This window comes from Mesoplodon bidens, assembly GCF_964165515.1.
Source record: "Mesoplodon bidens genome assembly, chromosome: 12".
NCBI lineage: Eukaryota > Metazoa > Chordata > Mammalia > Artiodactyla > Ziphiidae > Mesoplodon > Mesoplodon bidens.
This window is the reverse complement of record NC_138168.1, coordinates 44,122,498-44,146,969: the sequence shown is the minus strand read 5'-3', so window position 1 is coordinate 44,146,969 and position 24,472 is coordinate 44,122,498. Positions and strand designations below refer to the sequence as shown.

At 41.1% G+C, this 24,472-nt stretch overlaps 1 protein-coding gene across 1 annotated transcript in view; it reads right to left on the bottom strand.

Moving 5' to 3' along the window:
* The window catches only part of LOC308625885 (uncharacterized protein), a gene marked incomplete at its 3' end in the record, with an annotated part of 150,517 nt that overhangs the window by 103,862 nt on the left and 22,183 nt on the right, over positions 1-24,472 (bottom strand). Inside the window, 9 exon segments of the mRNA XM_081250488.1 lie at positions 338-522; positions 7,262-7,362; positions 9,179-9,213; positions 9,216-9,375; positions 9,632-9,767; positions 10,134-10,246; positions 16,727-16,888; positions 20,656-20,754; positions 22,703-22,855. Of these exon segments, the coding sequence (XP_081106614.1) occupies positions 338-522; positions 7,262-7,362; positions 9,179-9,213; positions 9,216-9,375; positions 9,632-9,767; positions 10,134-10,246; positions 16,727-16,888; positions 20,656-20,754; positions 22,703-22,855 (1,144 nt within the window).

Sequence of the window (24,472 nt, the reverse complement as noted above, 5' to 3'; positions counted from 1 at the left end):
GTCAATCACCTTTTTTGTCACTTAGGAAAAAAATCATTAATTTCCCTCAGGGCTCTGCACCCAGTGGGTAAGGCAGAAATGCCACTGGGCAACAAGTAGAGTCTAAACAACAGTAAGAACTATAACCAAGTTACAGTCTCCAACAAATGGGGGACCTGAGCTGGAAACAAAACTGTATCTTTTCTAAAATGGTGTGTGTTGAGGAGGTGTATATGCTTATTGAATTTTCAGATACTATTGTATATGCCTATATATTTTGAGGTGGGAGGTGTTAAATAGAGCCCTTAGTGGTTTTTGTCTGTTTGGCTGGTTGATTTTAAAAAACCTGACTTCTGACCTTTTTCTTTCTCAGTGTAATGGCTGGCCACAAGCAGCAGTTCTGTCTCCAGTTCCTTCAGATCATTCAAGGCTTCATCATACATGACATACACTCCTTGCTGGTCCTGGGTGTGGACGTAACCAGCGTCCATGCTGTAGTAGTCATCCTGGTTCTCCACTTCCAAGAACTCTGTGAATTGGACACTTTAGACCTGGGAAAGAAAGCCAAGCCTGGAAGTTACCGGAAGAAGGAGAGCTATATTTTGCCAGCCCAAACGGACAAAACAGCAGGCTTCTGTTCCCACACAGTGGGCTGTCAGCAAGCAGCTATAGGCATGATGAATGCATAAAGAGCTATATGTAGAGAAAAAAGATATTAGCAAAGAATGTCAGGGAAGCATAGCTCCTTAGATAGATAACTAACTAAATTTTATGATTAACTCAGGATTATCTGGAAAAAGGTAGACAACAGAGCCAAGTGCTAAAGGTGGTCTCTGAAGCCAGAGTGCCTGTGTTCAGGTCTTGGCTCTGCCAGGATCTCACCTTAGGCAAGTCACGCAGCTACTCTTAGCCTCGATTTCCTCATCTGTAACATGGGCACAGTGGAGACACTACAATGGTTGTTGTAGGGAGTATATGACACCATGAATATGAGGCCCTTGAGATCTATAAACATTAGCTGTTAAAGATATTTTTCTTTTAATCTTATAAATACTTCTAAAATGCATTAACACAATCTCATGTCTCAGTAATATACTGGGTTGAATGTGTCCCCCCAAAATTCATGTCCAATTAAATCATGTGAATGTGGCCCTATTTGGAAATACAGTCTTTGCAGACGTACACAAATTAAGACGAGGTCATACTAGATTAAGGTGAGCTCCAATCCAATGACTGGTGTTCTTATAAAAAGAGGAAATTTGGAGACAGATACATAGGGGAGAAGGCCATGTGAAGGCAGAGGCATAGATTGGAGTGATGCATCTACAAGCCAAGGAACACCAAGGATTGCTGGCAACTACCAGAAGCCAGAAGAGGCAAGGAGGATTTTCCCCTGGAGCCTTCAGAGACAGCATGGCCCTGCCGACACCTTGACTTTGGACTTGTAGTCTCCAGAATTGTCAGAGAATAAATTTCTCTCCCAGGTGTTGTGAGCCACTCACTTTGTGGTACTTTGTTATGGCAGCCCTAGGAAACTAATATAAGTAATTTGAGTATTCCAATCATAATTTTATTTTTTAGATGACCAAGGGCCTATTGCTTCCTGAGAATCATTATTCTAATAATAATTCTCATAATTTCAAACTTCTCTACCATTCTCCCCACCTCCAATGCCCAGCCTCCCTCAGTCTCAGCTGACACCCCTCCACTTCTCCACTCACACACAAACCCACCACACTCCCGCCCCTCCTTTCCTGCTCCCTCTGCACTGTAGGGGCTGATTCCACTCCCCTTCTCTAAGGCCATTCCCTCCCCCTCTGAAGCTTCTCTTCTCCTTGGACATCCAACTCACCTCAACCAGAGATTTCCCAATTGGCACTGAAACATGCTCACAGCCCTCTGATTTTGAAACATCCTCACATGCTTCCCCAGGTTCCACCTTACGTCTCTCCTCCTTCTCACAGTCCAACCTCCTAAGATGTCATCTGTACCCACTGTCTCCATCTCTTCACCTCCTGCTCCTCATCCATTCCCATCTGGCTCTTGTCTCCATCAGGCCACCTGAACCATTTTCACTAAGACCAACAATGACCTTTGCTCCACATCCAGCAGACTTTCTTTAGTCATCTTATGTATTCTCTCAGGAGCATCTGACACAGTTTAGCACTTCCTGCTCATATTCTTCTTGCTCTCACCAATTTCCCAGCCATTTCTTCTCTATCAGGTCATTAAATGGCGGCCACACTCAAGCCCCAGTCCTAGGACCTCATCTTTTCTTCCTACAGTCCTTCCTTAGGAGATAGTACACTTTCACAGCTGAGATTACCATATTTAGACCATTTGCTCCCTCATTTATATCTCCGATCCAGACCTCCTAGAGCTCCAGACACACATATCCAATTACCTATTTAGCATCTGTTCCTGGGCATCTCAAAGGCCCCTCAAATTTAACATGATCAAATCGTGTGATCTCCCCCACGAACCAAGGCCACCTCCAGCTTCCCCATTTTAGTAAATAGCACCACCACCCATCCACTTCCTCTAGCATTAAACATTCCTGATGTCTCTTTCTGCCTCACCCTACATGTCCAATCTATCACGAAGTCCTGTTGATTTTACTTCCTATCTCTCAAATCCATCCAATTGTATGCATCTCCACCACCCACCACCCTAGTCCAAGCTGTCATTAGCTTGCACTAGGACTAGTCTAGGAACTTCTAAACTGGCCTAGCCTCTTAATTGGTCTGTCCACATCCCCTCTGGCCTGGGCTTATTCTCCCTTCCATTTTACTCACTACTGACAGAGGATCTTTTAGAAATGGAATTTAGATTATGTTATCCCTTCTCCCTTTTAATATCCCAAGGGGCTTCCCATTGCTCACAGAACGAAGCAAAACTCCATAAAAGGACCTACGTGGCCTGGCCCCTGCCTATCTCTCTCCAGTGGTTTTGAACCAAATGTGATGTTTCCCCTCAGAGGACATTTGGCCATGTCTGGAGACATTTTTGGTTGTTATATTGGGGGAAAGTGCTACTGGCATCTAGTGCGTGGAGGCCAGGGATGCTTCTAAATATCCTATGGTGCACAAGACAGCCTCTCACAATAAAGAAGTATCGGGCCCAAAATGTTAATAGTGCCAAGTTGAGAAACTTTGGGCTACTTTCATTTTGCATCACTTTCCTCCTGGATCACTGTGTCCCAGCCATTCATGTCTTCTTTTGATTTCTTGTGGGTGCCATGCTCCCTCTTGGCCACAGGTCCTTTGCATAGGCTATCTATACCGTCTTCATGGAATTGCTGGAGCATATAATTCTATTTTTAATTTTTTGAGGAACCACCATACTGTTTCACACAAGCAGCTGTACCACTTTACATTCCCACCAACAGTACACAAGAGTTCCAATTCCTCCACATCCTCACCAACATTTGCTATTTTATATATATATGTATGTATATGTATTTCTTCTTAGTTGTTATATTCATGAGTCATTTAAACTATGGAACCAATAGATCCCAATCTTTTATCCCCCATCTATTCATTCTTATAACATAAAAACTTTGTTAAGTAATCAGTTGTTGGATAGAATCCATTTATCTATAAATTTTAAGCAGTCATTATATCCTGGCTCTCGGGAGACATGTCATTTGGTTTGTGTATGTGGCATTGCCTATTGTATAACCACAGGAATCCCTCTGGAACCTTCACAAACAGGGCAGATGACCACCTGTGGGGATGGTTATTGTCATTATCAGAAAGGTAGATCAGGGGTACTCTGTGGGCCCTTTCGATCCTCTGGCTCTGATTCCGTTTTTACGTGCTGTTGTAAGTAAACCAGGTGATTAAATACTTAATCTCCCTGAAGAGACTCCTCTTTAATGAGTTGCTCATTCAATTATCGATTTTTTATTTAAGCTGAAACTTAGAAATCTTCTAATAAGTAAAACCATGAGTGTTTCCAAATAATAGCTATGGTTCATAATATTCCATCAAGAAGATATTTCATTGTTAAACATTTTTCTGATAGGTGGTTGTTTTTGGTTTGTTTTGCTCTTTACTACTCTTTTTTTTTTTTTTTTTGCTGCGTTGGGTCTTCGTTGTTGAGCACAGGCTTTCTGTATTTGCGGTGAGTGGGGGCTACTCTTCATTGCAGTGCGTGGGTTTCTCATTGCAGTGGCTTCTCTTGTTGCGGAGCACAGGCTCTAGGCATGCAGGCTTCAGTAGTTGCAGCACATGGGCTCAGAGTTTGTGGCTTGTGGGCTCTAGAGTGCAGGCACAGTAGTTGTGGCCCATGGGCTTAGTTGCTCTGTAGCACATGGGATCTTCCTGGACCAGGGATTGAACCCATGTCCCCTGCATTGGCAGGCAGATTCTTAACCATTGCGCCACCAGGGGAGTCCCTGCTTTTTACTATTCATTAGGCATAAAACTTTTTAATAATTAGGAGCTTCCTTTGATTAGGAGTTCCAAAAGTGAACATATTGTTTTTTATGAAATGATAGGCACCGGTGGAAAACAGAAATGATGCTGAGAAAATTGCATGTAACATACAAAAATTAAACAGTTTGCTTAGATTTATAAACTAGCATGTCAGCTTCTGTTGGCATTTAGCTCCTATAGTCTGTTATGCAAAATGAGCTCTCCTCTGAGGAAAAGAGGGACAACTTAATGTGGTATGTTTTATCCACTTTACTGGAAAAGACCTTTCTTCCCCAGTGTTCTTGTACAGGGGAATTTTCTGAGACTTTAAAGAAATGGCTACCGGATTGAGTTCTGAAGCTGATGGAAAGCAGTAACAGTGTCAGGATGCCGACTGTAATGTCATCATCTACTTAAATGGCCTTTTTTTTTTCCACTTTCCCCACCCCCAAGTCATGGTTCAAGCCCTTTATATAGACATACATATTTCTTTCCTTTCCCTCCCTGACTTCCTGTGTCTGAAATGTACACTTATGTCCACAGGAGATGAACTGTGAAGACGAGATGGCCAAACTACCTCACATAGGGTTATGGCTCAGTCACTATAATATTTCCTTTTTATTTTCATTTCTTCCACAGCCATGTGGAAGACCTTCCTTCTAATGTTTTTGTGGTATAGAGAGTCGATCCTTCAATATTATTCTTGGAGGAGTGGCAAGAAAAGGATGGCAATAATTACCTGTTTGACTAAGGTATAATCTGATCTTTGGGATGATTCATATGTTTTTAAGCCTGTAAATTAACTGATGCCAAAATAACTGTTTGAGTATAGTAACTATAGGAAAATTGGTGCCCATCATTAATTCTTTTCACTCTATTGATTTCTGCCATCATTTGTTAGTAAAAAGTTTAGGGCTTTTGGCAATGTAGACAATACTTCTCTGGCCAGCCTGCCATTTTCTAAATCATCTTTTCATTAATTTCAAATAATAAGTAGTAGTAGTACTACTACTACTACTACTATAACCCAGTCTAAGAACTCATCAAACTTTGTTGGGTGACTGACCCAATCCTTTGGCTACAATCTTTTAAAATGAAAATAAAAAATATCTTCTAGTCTCTGCCTCACCTGCAGAGTGATACTTTATCATAGCTATTTTATCATAGCTATTTTTTCTGCATTTGAACAGCATGATATACTTTGCAAAGCACTTTCATTTATATTGTCTGTCTGTGACCTCACAACCATTCTGTTACGAACAGAACATTTCTTTTGTTCAACAAACATTTACTAGATACCTAAAATTAATTTATCACTCAGGCAGAGCCCACTGCAGGACTAGTTGCTTTCTAGGCCTCTCTCTTCTAGCAGTGACCCAGGGATCCAGGATGTTTCTATTTTGTGGCTTGACATGCTGGAGCGTCATGGATTGGCTCTTACATGCTTTGGACTGGAAGTGACACATCTCATTTCTGTTCACAGCCCTCTGGCGCCTCCCAACTGCAAGGGCCTAGGATGTCTGGAGAAGCTTTGGTGTCAAACCATTAGCCATTCTATCTATGTTTCTTACTTATTTGTTTAATGTCTCTTTCCATTAAATAGTTCCATGATGGCAAGGATTTGTGACAGTTTTGTTTAATGCTGTATCCCTAGTGCCTAGTATATTTATTGGTCAGAACATTTGTGGGGTGAATGAATGGGGGGATGAATGAATGACAGGCTCACAGCCTGTGGGAGTAGATAAGCCAACAGTTTTAGAATGAGCCAAGTGCTGTAATGTAGGTAGACAAGTCATAGGGAGAAGCACTCAGCTCTGCAGAGAGATGTAAGAAAGACTTCTCAGAGAGGTAATGTTTAGATGGACTTGAATAGAGCAGGCCTTTATCAAGGAAAGAGAAGGTGAGGGACGGAAGGGCCATTATGCACAAGACCCAGAGGCATGAACAGCTCTGCCCATTCAGAGTAAGGCCAGGCCCAGCTCTGTAAGAATGAAGGTATAGGGACAGTGGGGGGAAATGAGGTCTGAAAGGTTGGCAGGGGCCAGCTTGCACCCAACCTTGTCAACTTCACCAAGGAGCCTGAACTTTATCTTGTGAGAAACAGAAAATTCATAAAGACTTCAAGCAAGGGAATAAATGTGATCATGTTTGGGCAGAGATCTGGAGAAATTTATAAAACAATGAGGAGTGCCATTTTCTTATTTAAAATTCTGTTCCTCGCCCACCTTGGAATTAGTCCCGCATCCTGACGAGAGCCTAGCCTTGCATGGTCCGCTTTTTTCTGCAGCCTCATCTCCCACTACTTGCTCACCACAGTCTCTGCTACCAGCATGTCAAGTCCAGGCAGATCCTGAACACACTATGAGGTGTCACGCCTATGTGTCTGAAGAGACAGGCTCAAGGTCAAACAGCCAGCAGAAGCCTGCTGTCTCTCATTCTGGGGCCCTTTCTACCCTGCCACAGGCTTAAAGTAGGCACATGGCAAAGTGTCCATGACAGGTTGTAGGGGCCTTCCTTTTCTGGTATTATCACTGAGCAAACACGTGTTAACACTGGCCCCAGACTTTCCTCATGGGATCAAACACACTGGGCCCAGGCAAGAGGGTCTCCATCTCAGGGGCTTCTTCGATGTTAGCTCCCCTGGCTGGTAAGCCCAGTGATCTTGCTCCCAGTAGCCTCAGCCCTGGCCTGGTGAGATCAACCAAATTAGCATCTGTTCCTTCCATCCTCTACATGGGAAAGAATCACATAGTTATTCTGGACATTCTAGATTAAATGCTGACATGGTCACATACATGGAGTGTAGTAAACCACATGGTCCTATTAAAGACCCTGAAAGGAGGCCACTTCCTTGAGTTTCTCACGCTGAAGTAGTAGCTGCTGGCAGCTTCTTAAGGGTGATGTTATTCCTATCATTTATGAGAGCATAGGAAAGAAATACTGTATTACCCTTGAGAAGCTCCTCCTACAATTAATGGGACAGGATAGGATTTGTCTCCCCTCTCCTCCTTCATTTTCACCCCACCCCATCACAGAACAAACAAACTGGGAGATGGGCTCAGTGGTAAGAAAGATCTTTTTTAAATCTACAGCTGTGGTATACGACAGGCTGGATATTAGCACAGAAAGATGTGTTTGTTTTATGGGTGTGTTTGTTTCCAAAGTGTCTTAACCCTCCTCTCCAGCTCCACTGAGGAACATACTAACTGGACTTGACGAACCATGAACTAGGATCAAGGGAAGAGGGCAGAGGGGTAAAAAGGGAAGTCTGTGTATGGTGAGGAGATGGGAGCGGGGGAATCGTTAGGGAAGGAGACCAAAAAGAGGAGTCTCCCAGATACTGAGTGAAAGTTGGACTCGAGGTGACTAGGTAGGAGAAATAAGGAAATGTTTTCTAATATCTAGAGCTGAACTGTTCAGTACAGTAGGCTCTAATCACATGTGGCTATGGAGCACTTGAAACGTGGCTTGTCTGCATTGAGATGTGCTGTACATATAAGGTACACACTAGATTTTGAAGATTTAGTATGAAAAAATATTTATCTCATCAATGATTTCTTTATATTGATTACATGTTAGAATGATGATATTTTGGATACATTGGGTTAAATAGATAACATTATTAAAATTAATTTCATGTTTCTTTATACTTTTTATAATGTGGCTACTAGAAATTTTTAAATTATACCTGTGGTTTGTGTTATATTTCTACTGGACAGCACTGCTCCAGACTGCATATTAACAATAGTTGATAATAAGATTTCATACCCTTATAAGACATGACAATCATAAGTCAGGGGTCATACAAGCTTAAAATATGTCTTATTTAGCAGCTAACTAGATTGTATTTTTCACATTTGTCAAGTTAGTATCTTTTAAGAAGATAAAATCCATATTAAACCCCACCTTCAGGAATAAACCTTCTAGAGATTGAGATGAAAATATTGCAAGTGTCTATGACATTTCAAGAAAATGTATGCATTTTCAACTTTAGTCCCAAAGAAAGGGATTTAATATTAATTTTTTAGACTATAGAAAAACATAATCAAGAGATGGTAAAAGCACCAAGGGACAAGTAGGTTTTGGGAGGGATAGATTTTTCCCTGTTTCAAATTTTTTTCTACATTTGTTTTTTTTTTTTTTTTTTTTTTGCGGTATGCGGGCCTCTCACTGCTGTGGCCTCTCCCGTTGCGGAGCACAGGCTCCGCGGCCATGACTCAGGCTCAGCGGCCCAGCCGCTCCGCGGCATGTGGGATCTTCCCGGACCGGGGCGCGAACCTGTGTCCCCTGCATCGGCAAGCAGACGCTCAACCACTGCGCCACCAGGGAAGCCCTTCTACATTTGTTTTTTAACCTATTTTTTAAATTGGGGTTTAGAAAACAGGAAAGAGGCAAAAAAACAAAAAAGTACCTCTAGCAATGTCAAGGAGGGTCTTACAAGTTTCTCTGTAAGGACATGTGGTTCTCAGGATAACAGAAAGGGCCCCTCTTGCTCTGTTCACTATCAAGTGGACAAACCAGCAACTGAAATGCCTTCCTTCCTTCCTAATATGGTTTCCAGGGCTGAGTGTTCCCTGCTCATGTCCTGCTCTCAAGTGGACACTGCCTTTTATTGTGGGTTAAAAAGTCATTTCCCTTTTCACCACAATTTTTCAAAAAAGCTATTTCCCTAGAAACTCCCACCTGTTACTTCGTCAGGTTAACTGATTCCAGGTGCTAAGAAGAAGGTGGCTTGGGAGATGAGATAATCATGGAAGAAAAAATTGTAGCCGAATCCTCACCTTGTGCTCGGCAGATGTCCCATGGGCATAGTGCTTAGGTCTTGTGAGGTGCCCAAGCCTCCTTTTGCCACATTTACCCAGAAACTATCTTCTGAGGTGGGGACCAGACGCCCTGCAACCAAGGTAAGGCCTGAAGTGTTGATCGTCAGTATTCGCTCAACAGATCTAAAACAGTTCAGAATTCCTAAGCAGATGCGCTGAAACAAAGAAGGAACAGGGTCATGACCCTGCCTTTGCTGGCCCACCCTACAGAGTGAAACTTACTGGGGCCCCAGAAGTTGGCAGGTCAACCCTACTGCTGGAAAAGGAACACACCACCCCACAAAAGGCCTGGTTTCATGGAAGAATCAGAACAAAGAACAAAGTGTAAAAATGCATTACTACCAGAGTAGCAGGAAAGCCCCCCTTCCAGACAACCAAGCAATTCAGATACATGCAGAGCCAACCGCATACCTGCAGCTCCCTGGTCCTCAGGTGGTGCAGATACAGAAAGGACAAGTAGGTTCCCCTCATCAGGACAGGATCCCTATCAATGGGCCCAGTCCCGTCATCCAAGCCCAGCAGTTGTAGGGCCACTGCATAACTGTACCTTTAGCAGGCAGGAAAAACAGAACAAATGCCTTTCTCCTCAAAGTGGTTCAAAAAATTCACATATACCATACTGAAGTCATTTTATTTAACTTCACAATAGCCACGTTTTAAGAATGCACTGGAAGGAAAATAATGGCTCTATATGTATAAATTTAAAAAGAAATTTCTCTTAGCAACCACTCTCATTAAAAATTCAGTCCTAGGGTGAAACATTAGTTATCTGGTCTGCTGTAACACTCTTGCTTTTATTTCAGCTTCAAATATTTTTGAGTTAATATGTAACCTACATATTAATCAGTCACTCAATTTTCTCCACAGTGTTTAATCCATTTCCTTGAGTCACCAATAAATGATCTAATTTTACCCTGTCTCTTTCTTCTGCTTGACAGGCTCATGAGCACACTGGCTAAGACTTATTTGTGCTGGGTCATTTTCATCTCGTTCAACTGAAAGATCATCTTCCTTCATGTTTTCATTCTAGCAAAAAAGTAGCATTAGTTGAATCACATGAACATTCACAATATTATTAGAAAAATCAAAGTTGGGTCATCACAAAATTAAATCTCATGATCCCAGGCACATTTAGATGAACAAGTAGAACAGCATTATGATCCATTTCAACCTGACATATGAAAATCTGGATTTCTACAATAAATTAGAGGTCGCTGTTTTTACTATGATTCATCTTACGAAAAGTGGATGCACATATTTGTAGATGTTTGGAACCTTGAACCTCTCTAATCTAGTCTTGTCCCAGGCTGAGAGAGATCAGTGGATTAAACTCCTCTACTTTTTAGCTATATGATTTAATCATCTAAAGTCTTGATCCTGTTTTCACGTTTGTAAAATAGCATGAAATTGAAAAATAAGTTGCTGTGAGAATTAAATGTTAGAATGTGTGTAAAGCTCAGGCACTGGTACCTCATAGGTGTTCAGTACATGCCAGTTCTCTCCTGGCCAGGGATGGCAGTAGTCAGTCAGCCCTGTAGGATCTACAAGAATCTGTGGTTTACACTTATTTCCATAGTCATCTTTCCTAATGTCGAGAAGGATGAGGTCATGCACCCAGGGCCCTAAGGAAAACTGTGAGGAAGCTGATATTGATGTATGGTCCTACCCCTGCCCTCTGGGCAGCCCCTTTCTTAGTTGCCCTCTCTGCCTGAACCTGGGCATATATCCCATTCTCATAAGATGTGCTCTTTCATAGTGGCACTGATCCTCATGAAAACACTGAGTGTCAATGGCTTGGGTTACTTGTATTCTAACAGTGGTTCTCAGAATTCCAACAAGTCCTTATGGTAGAAACTGTTGGTTGTTCCCCAATATCCATTGTCCTCTTCTCCCACAGTACTTGAATATTTAGCTTGGCACATGGCCACCCAGATAAAGATGACATTTCCCAGCCTCTCTTGCAGCTAGGCGTAAGTATGTGACTAAGTTCTGGCCAATGGAATGAAAGTAAAAATGCCATGTGGCAGCTTCTGGGAATCGCCCTCAAGTGGCAGCTTCCCCATCCCCATTTTCCATTCCGCTGCTTAGCACATGAATGTGACAGCTGGAGCTCCATCTCAGACCAAGTGTGGATCTCAGGTATGGAGGCCACATTTGTTGGAACTTCAGGATGGAAGTAGCATGGGCCCCTGAGGACTCCATGAAGCAGAGTCATCACATCACCTCTGTACTTCCTACCCCTGGATGTTAATATGAGGGAAAAATAGAGAAATTTCCATCTCCTTTAATCCTCTGTTATTTTGTTTTTAACTACGACCAACACACAAACCTAATCTTAAATAATAAAGTCCCCAGGACTCTAAAGATAGACTACCAGTTTTTATGACAGGCAGTGGGGAAGAAAAATTTGGACAGGGATATTGGGAAGAAATGGTGAAAGAGAAAGTTGTCTAACTGGGTATCTCTAATTGGCTTCCCATTCTGCCTGTGGGCAGAGGTAGCTCCTGTCTGTTCCAGGTAAGTATGTACATCAGTGTATTTCTGTGTAAACATCCCACAACCCAAGGACTGGAAAAGACCCTAGGAGGTGACATGGTGCACTCCGGTTCCTTAATATAGGAACACAGGATCATCATCCCACTGTTATTAAAAAAAAAAAAAATTAACAGGAAATCCATGAGGGGGGTTGAATTTTGATAGTTTCTATTTGACCCAGAATATTGGGTGAGAGGGGCTCTACAGAAGCCTTTTGCCTCTGGGACTTATATTGCTCTTGTGTTCAGCATTGCCCGTTATGGCTCCAAAGGGAAGCCTAGGAGTCACAGCTTTTCTCTGTGGGGTTGTGACTTTTTCAGCTGCTTCTAAAATTACCCAGAATTACACAGGAAGGAATAGGAAGTGATGTCAAGTTACAGTGAAAGACATTTTGAAGGAATGACTGAACAAACCACAAAAATACTGTTGAACCGGCAGATTGCCAGGAAGAAAGGAAGCGGGCACAGCAGGCTAGGGTGAGTAAAGATAGACAGCCCAGCATCCTCCCGGAAAAGCGAACCAGCCACAGCCCACAGAAGCAAACTGCTTAGGAAATACCGAAAGTCCATGAGTGTATTCCCCTAAGACAACTGGACACAGCGCAGTTAAGCAGAGGGCTAACGAGAAACAAGAATGTCAATACCACCTGTGTTCATTCTCTCTTCCTGGGTAGGTTAATTCTTTGACATTTACAGTGCCCTGTGGCTGGGTCTTTGAAACCAGAATGGCTGAGTTCATGTTTTTTGACAGTTCAGGGATTTCCACTGATTGCCAATCTCATTTTCTCCTGGAAAATTGGCAGGGGCAGTGGAGTGGGAGGTAGAGTGGAGGGAATAATTAGGGGAAAAGTAAGCCTATTATGTATTCCCCACCTGCCCAAATGTCTCTACGGTTTACTTGTGTATACCCACAAAATAAAAAGACTAGAAGGATATATACCAAATGTTAACAATACTGTTGTTATATTTGGGTGATAGAATAATGGGTGATTTTTATATTCTCCCTTGAACTTTTCTATATTTCCCGAATTTTCTGTGATAAATACATGTCACTATTGTCATCAGAAAAATGTTTGTTTTTAAAATGTTCTATTGAATTTAATGACGAAAGCCAGGAAAAAGGTGTTTCATGTTTCCCTAAACTTCCTGTACATTGGAGCTACCACATACAACACCACTTTTGTGAGAGCACGCCACGTACTCACTATATTGCATTATCGCTGGAGATGGAGGGGGGCAGGAACACAGATGGGGAAAACGGCTGTCCCCTCCTTCCCTCCTTTGTGTGGCCAGTGAGAAGAAGCAAAAGAAGAGGCAAAGGATGCAGTGTTTTCTGCCACTTCACCACTCCATAAAGTTAAAGAAAAGTGACAAATTTAAACTGTAGCTTTAGAAATATGATGGTCAATAGCAGTATTTAATGTCTGTACATAGCCATTTTAATAATCAGGTGTTTTTGAGGAGAATGGAATTGGACACAGTAATAGAATTACAGGTCTGGGAGTATCTACGCAGGGTTAGCTGGTCCTTCTTCTGATCAGGACTACAGTTAAATTATCTTAAGTTTTCTTCAAAAGAATATCCCAAAATGAAGTCCATTTGGATCAGAATTATCTCTTTCTAGTTATACATCGTTGTCAATTAACAAGGACATGAAAATCTGACATTTCTTATCTCCCAAACCCAGATCTTTAAGTGTATGTGAAATTAGAATTGTGTTTAAAGAAAAGCCTTCAATGCTAATAGTAAATACAAAACATTTAAAAACTCTCTAAAGAAAGGTTACTGGCCAACAGTATTTACTAAGAATTTTTCAGAAACTGTTCTGAAGTTGCATTACATTTAGTGTCTGTATTCTCTCAGAGCTGTCAAAATGAACAGTCCTCTGAGGTTTGCTTTCCTTCATGCAGAAGGCCCTTAAGAAAGTTATTTTTCATAGGGTATTGGTGTTCAGAATCAGGATGCTGTCCAGCATACACGTGCTAAAATTCATACTTGACTGCTATGTGCTTGCAAAATAGTAACAGAGCTTTAAAATTCATATCCACATTCCTGTGACTCCTCCCAGTTGCCACCTTTTCCTTAATCCTAATCTCATCTGACTAGTATTCAACATTCAGAATGGCAACACACTACTATTGGTGCTCTGATACTGCATAAAGCGCTTGACCAAAGCAGAAATACTGGAGGTCACAAAGTAACACCCACAGGAAAATGTGAAGGAAGGTAGAAAACTATTGGTTGTTGCCTCAGGATTTCCTTTTTAAACCCTGGGCTATTTTCTGTTCCCTACTTGGATAGCTCTTCTCCAGGTTGTGTGCATGGCTGACTCCTTCTTGTTCATCAAATTTCAGCTCAGATGCCCCCCACTCTGAAAGAGCTTGGCTGACCTCTCTATCAGAGGATGTTCCTCTCTACCCCACTGTCCTCTACTTCTTGGTATTCTGCATGGCACCCACACATTAGAGATGTAGATTTACTTCTTTGTTACTCATTTATTGCATGTTTCTTTCCTTAATCCCAGCACAATTCATGGCACAAAAGGTAGTACCCATAAAATTATCACTGAATGAATGAATGGGAAACTGGAAAACTTGTATGACACTAATATGTAGGGTAATCTGTGTGTGTGTGTATGTTATGTTTCTCCCCATGCTCCACCTCTAGGAACTATAGATATTCTAAGTCTCTTTAGGGTCTATTTACCATAAATCAGCTTGAAAATACAGTGTTCACATTTTTCTCCCTTTGGTCAATTCCAAGAACAACTAGCCAGTAACTAGCCAGAGGAAGTGGTATTCTTTCCCTTCTTTCCTTCCTTCTTCCCTCCTCCTTCCTCCTTTTACCACTATCGGCCCCCAGGAGTTTAGTTCCCCCTACTCTCATAGCCAAGGAGGAAAACAGATTTGTGGTGATGGCTCTCAGATGTTAATACCAGAACTTCCCAGGTAATTTCATCAGCATCATTGACTGTCAGGATCCTAGGGGCAGAGGTCTTGTTCAGAGATACCTGGGCTCACTCTGCCTTCACCCTCCTCCTTTCTTCCCTATTCCCTGTGTCCTCCCCCACAAGTTTGGTCCAAGAAGCAGAAGAGTCAGATGTTTTTAAAGTTCCCCTTGTTAGTAGAAGGTCTTTTTGAATGCTGACATATACCTCAGTGTGAAACAGCAATGGACTAGGAAAAATGTGGCTTCTTTCTCAACTCTGGCAGGATATTAGCTGAGGAGGGGGTATCACTGGTAGCTGCATACCCTGTCAGGGAATTCAGGGGCCAGGGAGAGCCATGCTATGATATGCTGCACCTCCTCCTGGTCTGTGTGGCCAACTCATTTTTCATTAGATTCTCTAGATTTTTGTCTACACAGATTAAAAAGGTATAGAAGGGGTGTGTGTGTGTGTGTGTGTGTGTATGTGTGTACACACAGGCATGTTTCCAGCATGTGTTTGCTTACAGCCAATCTGTAACTCATTAGATGCATTTCAGGCTTCACTTTCCCCCATACCCACCCCGGGATGGTGGACCATGACAGTGCTTCTTTCTCTAGCATTTTACTAAACTTCTCCATACCTGTGACTTTATGTGTGATTTTTAGTCACTCTACAATTATCTTTAGGGGTGAAAGTAATAGAATTGTTATGCAGAATGGGCTCACTACAAATTCATGCCCTCTTACTTCGACTGGGCTCTCTGAGCTACATCGTCATATTCTTTTCTTGCTGGTGGCCCTGTGGCCTTCCCCCCACAGCGATACCCCTCCTCACGTGTCACTCATACCTTCTACCTTACTAATTCAGACTTCCTCCTCCTCTCTCTCTGAGACAGCCGGGGCCATTCACAAGCTCCAGCATCTTATCTTTTGCACCTGAAAATTCTAGGTACCTCATTCACCTCAAAGGCAGTGATGCCATTCTCCTTTTCTCAAAATTACTCCTTCACCTGGTTTCTTCATCCCATTCCCTCTTCTTTCCCCAGGGTCATCTGTTTCTCAGATTTACCCTTTCATGTCTTCCACCTCTTCTTCTCCACTGCTCCTTCCTCTCAGACTATAAACACACCAAGTCTTTCCATCTTAAATAAGCAAATGAAACAAAACTCTTCCCTTAGAGCAACAAACAAATAATAGCCAATTATAGCTTTAAAAATCTTATAGTTCCATTGTAAAGATAAGTATCCACGAGCTTTTTGTAGAAACATCCTTTCATTGACAAACTCCATGCCTATTCTATGTAGCAGCTACCTAACTGGCTTCCCTGCCTCCAATCTCTCCCTTTTTCAATCCAACTAATAGCCTGCTGCCACATTAATCTTCCTAAAATACAGGTTTGTATATATATCACTTCCCTTATAGGATTAAGCACAAATTTCCTTAGTCTGGAATTCTGGGCATTCACGAGATGCCCCTACCCCCACCCTCCCCCCCAAAAAAACTTCTCTTCACTCTATTTCCACGTGACTCTTCTACTCAACCTAACTGAGCTTGAACACTCCATATACCGTATCTCCCCTGCACTGCTGTTCATGCTTCCCTCCTGGAATAGGCTCCCTACTTCCCTCTCCACCACCACTTCCCTAAGCCCTATGCTTCCTTCAAGCCCAGCTCAATTTCCTCCTCCTTCAAGAGACTTCCCCCAATAGAACCAACCCTGTGAAGATCACTTTCTCTCTAAACACTCACAATATTTAACATCTGTCCAACTCATCTAGTGTTCAGCACTAGAGTGTGCAACTTTGCATTGGTATTTATTGGTTGAGTATAAGTCCCGGCAGCAAGAATATCTTGTATTACACCTCTTTACATCCTTCTTTCAAATTATCACTTAATATTTTTTATAATGAAAACAAACCCAGCTAGGTATACAGCTTTTAGGGGAGGATCTCTAAAAAAACTATCAAAGTAAATTTCTAAGGTCTACACACAGGTGGTGAGTTGAACAGAAAGGCGTATTGGTTATTTCTTCCTGTTGTTGTACCTGGTAGAGGTTGATGTTGTTATAAATAGTCTCCCAGATTTGGTCATAGTTGCCCTGATGCAAACCCTGGGAAGCCACAAATGTTGGATGAGATGAAGCCAGCGAGACTGTTTTTGCAGCATGATCTTGGAGCACTTGCATTACTCTCTCAGGGTTGGAAATCTTGAGTAGAAGAGAGAGGAGAAAGGATGGTTGGGAGAAGGGTTATTCCCTACTTTTCAGCAAGAATCTGGTCATGTTCACATGAATAAGAAAGAAGTCCCAGGTGGGACTTTATTCAATTAAAAAATAAAAGTAAACTCAAACATCATGATTCCCTTAGGCATGTTCCTCCATTCAACACTGTAGCTATTCATATGTACACAGCAACTCGTTTAAAATTCTGTGACAACCCCCTCAACACAATAGCAGGTGCACCACCACACGTGTTGTGGCACCAATGAACAGATAAACACTCATCAGTTTGGGGTTTGTCTACTCCTAGGAAGCTGTGAGGAGATAGAGGAGGAGGCAGCTGGGTAGTGTGAGAAAAGCACAGGCTTTGTAAGGACACAGACCTGGGCTCATATTCCTGCTGGAATCCTGGCTTTTCATGCAAAGCAGGACAAGTCAACCTAACTTGAAGAAGAACACTAGTGAGGTCTCTCCTAGGATTGCTGCAATAATGCCTGGCATGTAGTAAGTACTGAATAAATGTTCCTTTTCCTCCTCTAGAGGTAAAAAATCAAATAATAGTCCCAGAGCTGAACTTCTACTTCAATGATACACTATATTAAATATATATTAATATATACACTATATTAAATATTACTATATTTCAATTATTTTAATACCACAAGGAACCTCAAAGATAATTTAGTCCAATCCCCATCAAAATCCCAGTGGCATTTTTTGTTGAAGTAGAAAAATTCATCCTAAAATGCATATGGAATCTCAAGGGACCCCAAATAGCAAAAATAATTTTGAAAAAGAAGAACAATGTTTTAGGACTCACACTTCCTGATTTCAAAACATATTACAAAGCTACATTAATCAAAATGGTGTGGTACTGGCATACATTAGACATATAGGCCAATGGAATAAAATAGCAAGCCTAGAAATAAACCCTTGAGAGTATAATCAAATGATCTTAGTAAGGGTGCCAAGACCACTCAAAAGACAAGGGACAGTCTCTTCAACAAATGGTTCTGGGGAAAAACTGGATAGCCACATACAAAATAATGAAGTTGGATCCTTATTTATACCATATACAAAAGTTAGCTGAAAATGGATTAAAGATCTAAACATAAGACCTAAAACTTTATAAAACTCTTAGAAGAAAACAGGGGAAATTTTTCATGATATTGAACTTGGCAATGATTTCTTGGATATGACACAAAAAGAACAGTCAAAAAAAAAAAAAAATCAGGGACTTCCCTGGTGGTCCAGTGGTTAAGACTTTGCCTTCCAATACAGGGGTGCAGGTTCGATCCCTGGTCAGGGAGCTAAGATCCCACATGCCTCGCAGTCAAAAAACCAAAAGAGAAGCAATATTGTAACAAATTCAATAAAGACTTTAAAAATGGTCCACATCACACACAAACAAAAATCTTAAAAAAAAATCAAACATAGACAAACATGACTATATCAAACTTAAAAAATTCTGTGCAAAGGACAAAATTAACAGAGTGAAAAGGCAACCTACAGAATGGGAGAATATATTTGCAAATAATATATCTGATAAGGGGTTAATATCCAGAATATATAAAGAACTCCTACAACTAACAATTTAAAAATCAAATAACCCAATTAAAAAATGGGCCAAGAATTTCAAAAGACATTTTTCCAAATATGATATACAAATGACTGACAAGCATATGAAAAAATGCTCAAAATCACTAATCATTAGAGAAATGCAGAGCAAAACCACAGTGAAACATCACCTCATATCTATTAAGATGACTAATGTAAAAAAAAAGAGAAAGAAAGAAAATAACAACTGTTAGTGAGGATACAGAGAAGTTGAATCCTTTTGCACTATTGGTGGGATTGTAAAATGCTGCAACTACTATGGAAAATACTATGGAGCTTCCTCAAAAGAAATTAAAAACAGAATTATCTTACAATCCAGAAATCCCACTTCTGGGTACATATAAAAAAGAACTGAAAGCAGGATCTCAAAGAGATATTTATACAACCGTGTTCACAGTAGCATTATTCACAACAGCCATGATGCGAAAGCAACCCAAATGTCCAACAACAAATGAATAGATAAAATGTGGTGGATACATACAAAGAAGTATTATTCAGCATTAAAAAGGAAGGAAATTCTGACATATCCTACAACATGGATGAACTTTGAGGACATTACGGTGGGTAAAATAAGCCAGTCACAAAAAGACAAATACTGTATACTTCCATAATATGTGGTACCTAGAGCAGTCAAACTCATAGAGACAGAAAATAGAATGGTGGTTGCTAGGATGGTACCTAGAGTAGTCAAATTCATAGAGACAGAAAATAGAATGGTGGTTGCTAGGATGGTACCTAGAGTAGTCAAACTCATAGAGACAGAAAATAGAATGGTGGTTGCTAGGATCTAGGGGGAGAGAGGAATGAGGAGTTACTGTTTAACGGGTAAAGAGTTACAGTTTGCCAGATGAAAACAGTTCTGGAGAGGGATGGTGGTGATAGTTGTACAACAATATGAATTACTTAATACCACTGAACTGTACACTTAAAAATGGTTAAAATGGTAAATTTCATGTTTTGTGTATTTTACCACAATTTAAGGAAAGAGAAGGAAAAAAGGAAAAAAATAATATAAAGGGATCCCATGTACCCCTCACTCTGTTTCCCCCAATGTTAATATCTTGCAAAACTATAGTACAGTATCACAACCTGGATATTGACATTGATACAGTCAAGATATAGAACAGATTCATCACAAGGATCCTTCATGTTGCCCTTTTACAGTTACACTCCCTTCCCTTCCCCTCCAGACTCTCCTTAACCCCTAGAATCCATGAATCTGTTCTCTATTTCTATAATTTTGTCATTTCAAGAGTATTGTATAAATGAACTCATACAGTCTTTATGGAATTTAGTTTTTTCACTCACACACTTCTCTGGAGATTCATCCAGGTTCTTGAGTATCTCAGTAATTTGATCCTTTTTTACAGCTGATTGCTATTTCAGGGTATGGATGTACTTCAGTTTATTCACCCACTGAAGGACATCCAGATTGTTTGCAGTTTTTGGCTATTGTGAATAAAGCTGATATAAATGTTCATGAAAAACAAGGAAGAAGGAAATCTGGTCACATGCTACAACATGGATGAACTTTTAGGACATTCTGATAAGTAAAATAAGCCAGAACAAAAGGACAAATACTGTATGATCCTATGTATATGAGGTATCTAAGAGCAGTCAAATTCAGAAACAAAGTGGAATGTGGTTGACAGGGGCTAGGAGGAGGAGGAAATAGGGAGTTGTTTAGTAGGCAGAGAGTTTCAGTTTTGCAAGATGAAAAAGTTCTGGAGATCTATTTCACAACACTGTGAATATACTGAACACTAATGAACTGTACACTTAAAAATGGTTAAGATGATAAATTTTATGCTATGTGTTTTTTTTACCACAATAAAAATAAGGTAATTTAGTCCAATATTTTGGTTTCACAGATGAGGAAACTAAAACTCAAAGAGGTTATGTGACTAGAGCAATATCACATGGAGACTTACTGTTAAAGCTGTACTAAAATCCAGCTGTTTTGACGATTGTTACTCTCTAGTGAAAGCTAACAGGATATAAAAGTTTGGCGATTAGATTAGAACATTCCAAATATAGTCTTCGTAGTGAATCCATGACTAACATTTTTTAAAAGTGGAAAGAAGTCAATTTTCTGAGAACAGAATTTTATCTACAAGGGATCATGGTTATTTTTTTACCTTCAAAAACTTTGCTTGGAGTTGCATTACTACATCTGTTCTCCGTTCTTTTAGTTTGGTCAAAAGCTTCTTTTGCCAAGGATCACATTTTGGCTTAATCTAGTGGACAAACATGTTCACATAAACTTACAATATAACAGAATGGTTTTCAATAAAAGTTGCAAGCAAAGAGAATCAAGGCCCTTCTGAAATGGGATCTGGCTTTTAGTGCTACGAAGTGTGCTAGAGCATGTGAAGTCTTGGAAAGGGTCTGTGTGGCTTCACAGATCTGTGGAGGGAGATGGCAACAGCAGTTCCTGTTTGTACCTGGCCTATGAGATGCACTAGCTCCATCTGGGATGACACAGCACTATCCACTGGCAGAAGGGACCCCAATTCCATCAGTGTTGGGCATTGCACTTAATTTATGGGGCAAGAGAAGTTTGTCCACAAAAACTCCTTGTGGCGGGACTTCCCTGGCGGTCCAGTGGTTAAGACTCTGCGCTTCCAATGCAGGGGGCGCGGGTCCCATCCCTGGCTGGGAAACTAACATCCCACAAGCCTCGTAGCGCAGCCAAAAAAAAAAACCCCACAAAACCCCTTTTGGTTCCACATGTAAAACTTCACCTTTCATATTAACAAGTTGTATTTAAAAAATTAGTACTATGGCTGTAAATATCAATACATCAATATACTGACAACTCTCAAATTTAGATCTAGCTCTATGCTCCAGCCTGTTATATCCAACTATCTCCTTGATACTTATACTTGAATGGTAAGTGTAACAATCTAAAACAGAAAGCCTGGCTCCCCCCTATACCAACCACCTATTTGCTCAAGCCCCAGATTTGGGAATAATCTGTGGTTTCTCTGTTTTCCTTCCATCCATCTTTATCACATAAGACTTTTCTTTCCTTCATGATACAGTTGATCCTCATTATTCATGGGTTTCATATTTGTGGATTTGCCTATTCACTAAAACTTATTTGTAATCTCAAAATCTATTCAGAGCTGTCCTGGACAATCATGGACATGCACAGAATAGTGAAAAGCTTGAGTCACCCAACTCTGTATTTCCAGCTGAGGTCAAACAAGTTGACATTCCACCTTCTTGTTTCAGCTTATACTGTAAATAAATGTCCTTTTTATGGTCTAGTTAGTGCCACATTTTAATATTTTTTGTGCTTTTCGTTAGCTATTTCACTGTTTAAAATGGCCCCCAAGCATAGAGCTGAAGAGCTCCCTCGTGTTCCTAAGTATAGGAAGGCTGTGATGTGTCTTACAGAAGGAAATGTGTTCAAAAAGCTTCATTCGGGCATGAGTTATAGGCCATGAGTTCGATGTTAATGAATCAACAACATATATAAAATAAAGTGTCTTTAAACAGAAACACACAATAACTAGTTATGTATTGATTATGTATGATGAACCTAACCCCATATTTCCCCTATGAGCTGTGGTTCAGGATTTAATTCAGTGTTCGTGGCAACTTTATAGAACATAACCACCCCAAATAATGAGAATCGACTGTATTTACCACTACCTCAAATCATCTCATTTAATCTGCTCACTTTTGTATTACTGTGAATTGTGTATCTCCAGCACCAAGGGCCATGTCTGACACACAATATGTAGTCAATAAATAGTTTTTGACTAAAAATCTGGATTTACACAGCTCAGTTATAACTTTGAGTGTTATTCTTTGTTCTTGCCAAGTAGCCAAGGTCACTAACAACAAGAAAGGAGTTCTGATACAAAAGAGAGGGGCACAGGAGTATGTGGGAACTTCCAGAGAAGGCAGATCAGCCTGACTAACTTCAACATAGACCCGAGGCAGGAAGGAGCTGGGAGATGCTGGTACACAAGGCCAGGTTCTCTGAGCTGCCTCTCCTGAGTCAGGTAGGCACCTACCCTTGCTCCTAGGGGAGAGTTTGCTGAGGGCATTGAGGAGAGGGGATAATAGGGATCTCACAGACCTGATGCTGCCAGGTTGCCTGGCCTCCCTGGAGGACACTTTATGACACTGCTTACATCATTCACAGGTGACTGTCACCACAGGCCTCCTTACCTTTATAAAGGAAATACAGTTGGCTCTCTTTTTCAAGGCCATACCAGGTCCTACCAAACCCAAATTCTCCACTTTAGCTATCTCAGCGTCATAATCTGGAAATGTTTGCATTCTCTGTTGCTCCATGAAGATGCTCTGAAATTTTGGGGAAACCTAAATAGGATTGAGAAAAGAGAAGCGGAGTCCAGAAAAGAAAGTCTCAGGTTGTAGGCAATTTCAGAAACAGGTACTGATTGCCTCTGAAACAGTCCTGGAGTCAAACTAATTCATCAATCATGATTCTATGACAGTAACAGGACCTTAAAGGTATATACCTAAGGGGCACATGTATTCAGTCAGCCCATTACCATAACTGTGTGTCATGTTACTTGTTCCAAATATCTGCTCCAAAGATTAGAAATAATGTAATATATTTATTTATATGTATTTTGAGCTGGACCATAAATGGGAAGTAAACTGTCCATCTTTGGAAACACATTCCCTTTTCATGGCCACCTGGCAAATGAGAAAATCTAAGGGTTAGATAAATCCTGCTCCCAGAAGTCTGACCAGGATATTGCTAGAGAGAAGGGTCCAGATGCTGGGGCCTGTTAAAAATCTTTTAGGTACCTCAGTCAAACCCCTCACATCTCAGTTCCAGACTGAGGCTACCACTGCGTTCTATGATATAACTTCCTACTGCCAAGATGCAGATACTGCTTCCTCCCTTCTCCAGGGCAGACCCAGGCCTATCGAGCCATGCGAGCACCTTCATCAGTGTACCAGTCACAGCGCATCACGACTTCCTCAGTACAAGGTGAGCTTTTTGACGGATCTCTAGAATCTACCACATGGTGATGGTTGCAAAATAATGTGGATGCTCTTACTGTCACTGAGCTTAGAAATAGTTAAAATGGTAAATCTTATGTATATTTTATTACACACACAGAGAGACAGACAGGCAGAGAAAAAGACAAAGAGAGAGAGAGAGAGAAAGAGAGAACTACCACAGTGCTGGCACACACTAGGGCCTCAACAAAGGTTTCTGGAATAAGTAAGTTCAGTGAGTCACAGAGCTAAAGATTCTTCCAGTTAATGCTGGTACCTCCCAGGCTGTGCTGTCCAATACTGTTGCCCCAGCCACATGTGGCTATTTAACACTTACATGCAAATTTATTAAAGTTAAATAAAATTTAAAATTTAGTTCTGTTACTCTACCCACATCTCAAGTGCTCAATAGCCACACGTGCCTAGTGTTAACACATCGGACAGACACAGATCATACCCCTCAGTGCAGGAAGTTCGATGAGACAGTGCTAGTCTAAGGCTAGGGTGGCAAACTTTTTCCTAAAGGGCCGGATAGTAAATATTTTAGACTTTTCAGACCCCATGGTCTCTGTTGCAACTACTCAACTCTGCAGTTATAGTGGAAAGCAGCCACAGACAGTACATAAATGAAATGGCATGGCTGTATTCCAATAAAACTTTATTGCAAAAAAACTAGGTGGTGGGCTATAGGCTGTAGTTTGCTGACCCTGCTCTAGGGCATTAGAGAACCAAAATAAACACGCTTCCTGTTTGTAGAAATTCTTCCTACACAAAAAATTTGTTGTAATGTGATTATCTTGGAAGCACAATTAACACTGCACATAATATAAGAAAATCAGGGCTTCCCTGGTGGCACAGTGGTTGAGAGTCCGCCTGCCGATGCAGGGGACACGGGTTCGTGCCCCGGTCCGGGAAGATCCCACATGCCACGGAGTGGCTGGGCCCGTGAGCCATGGCTGCTGA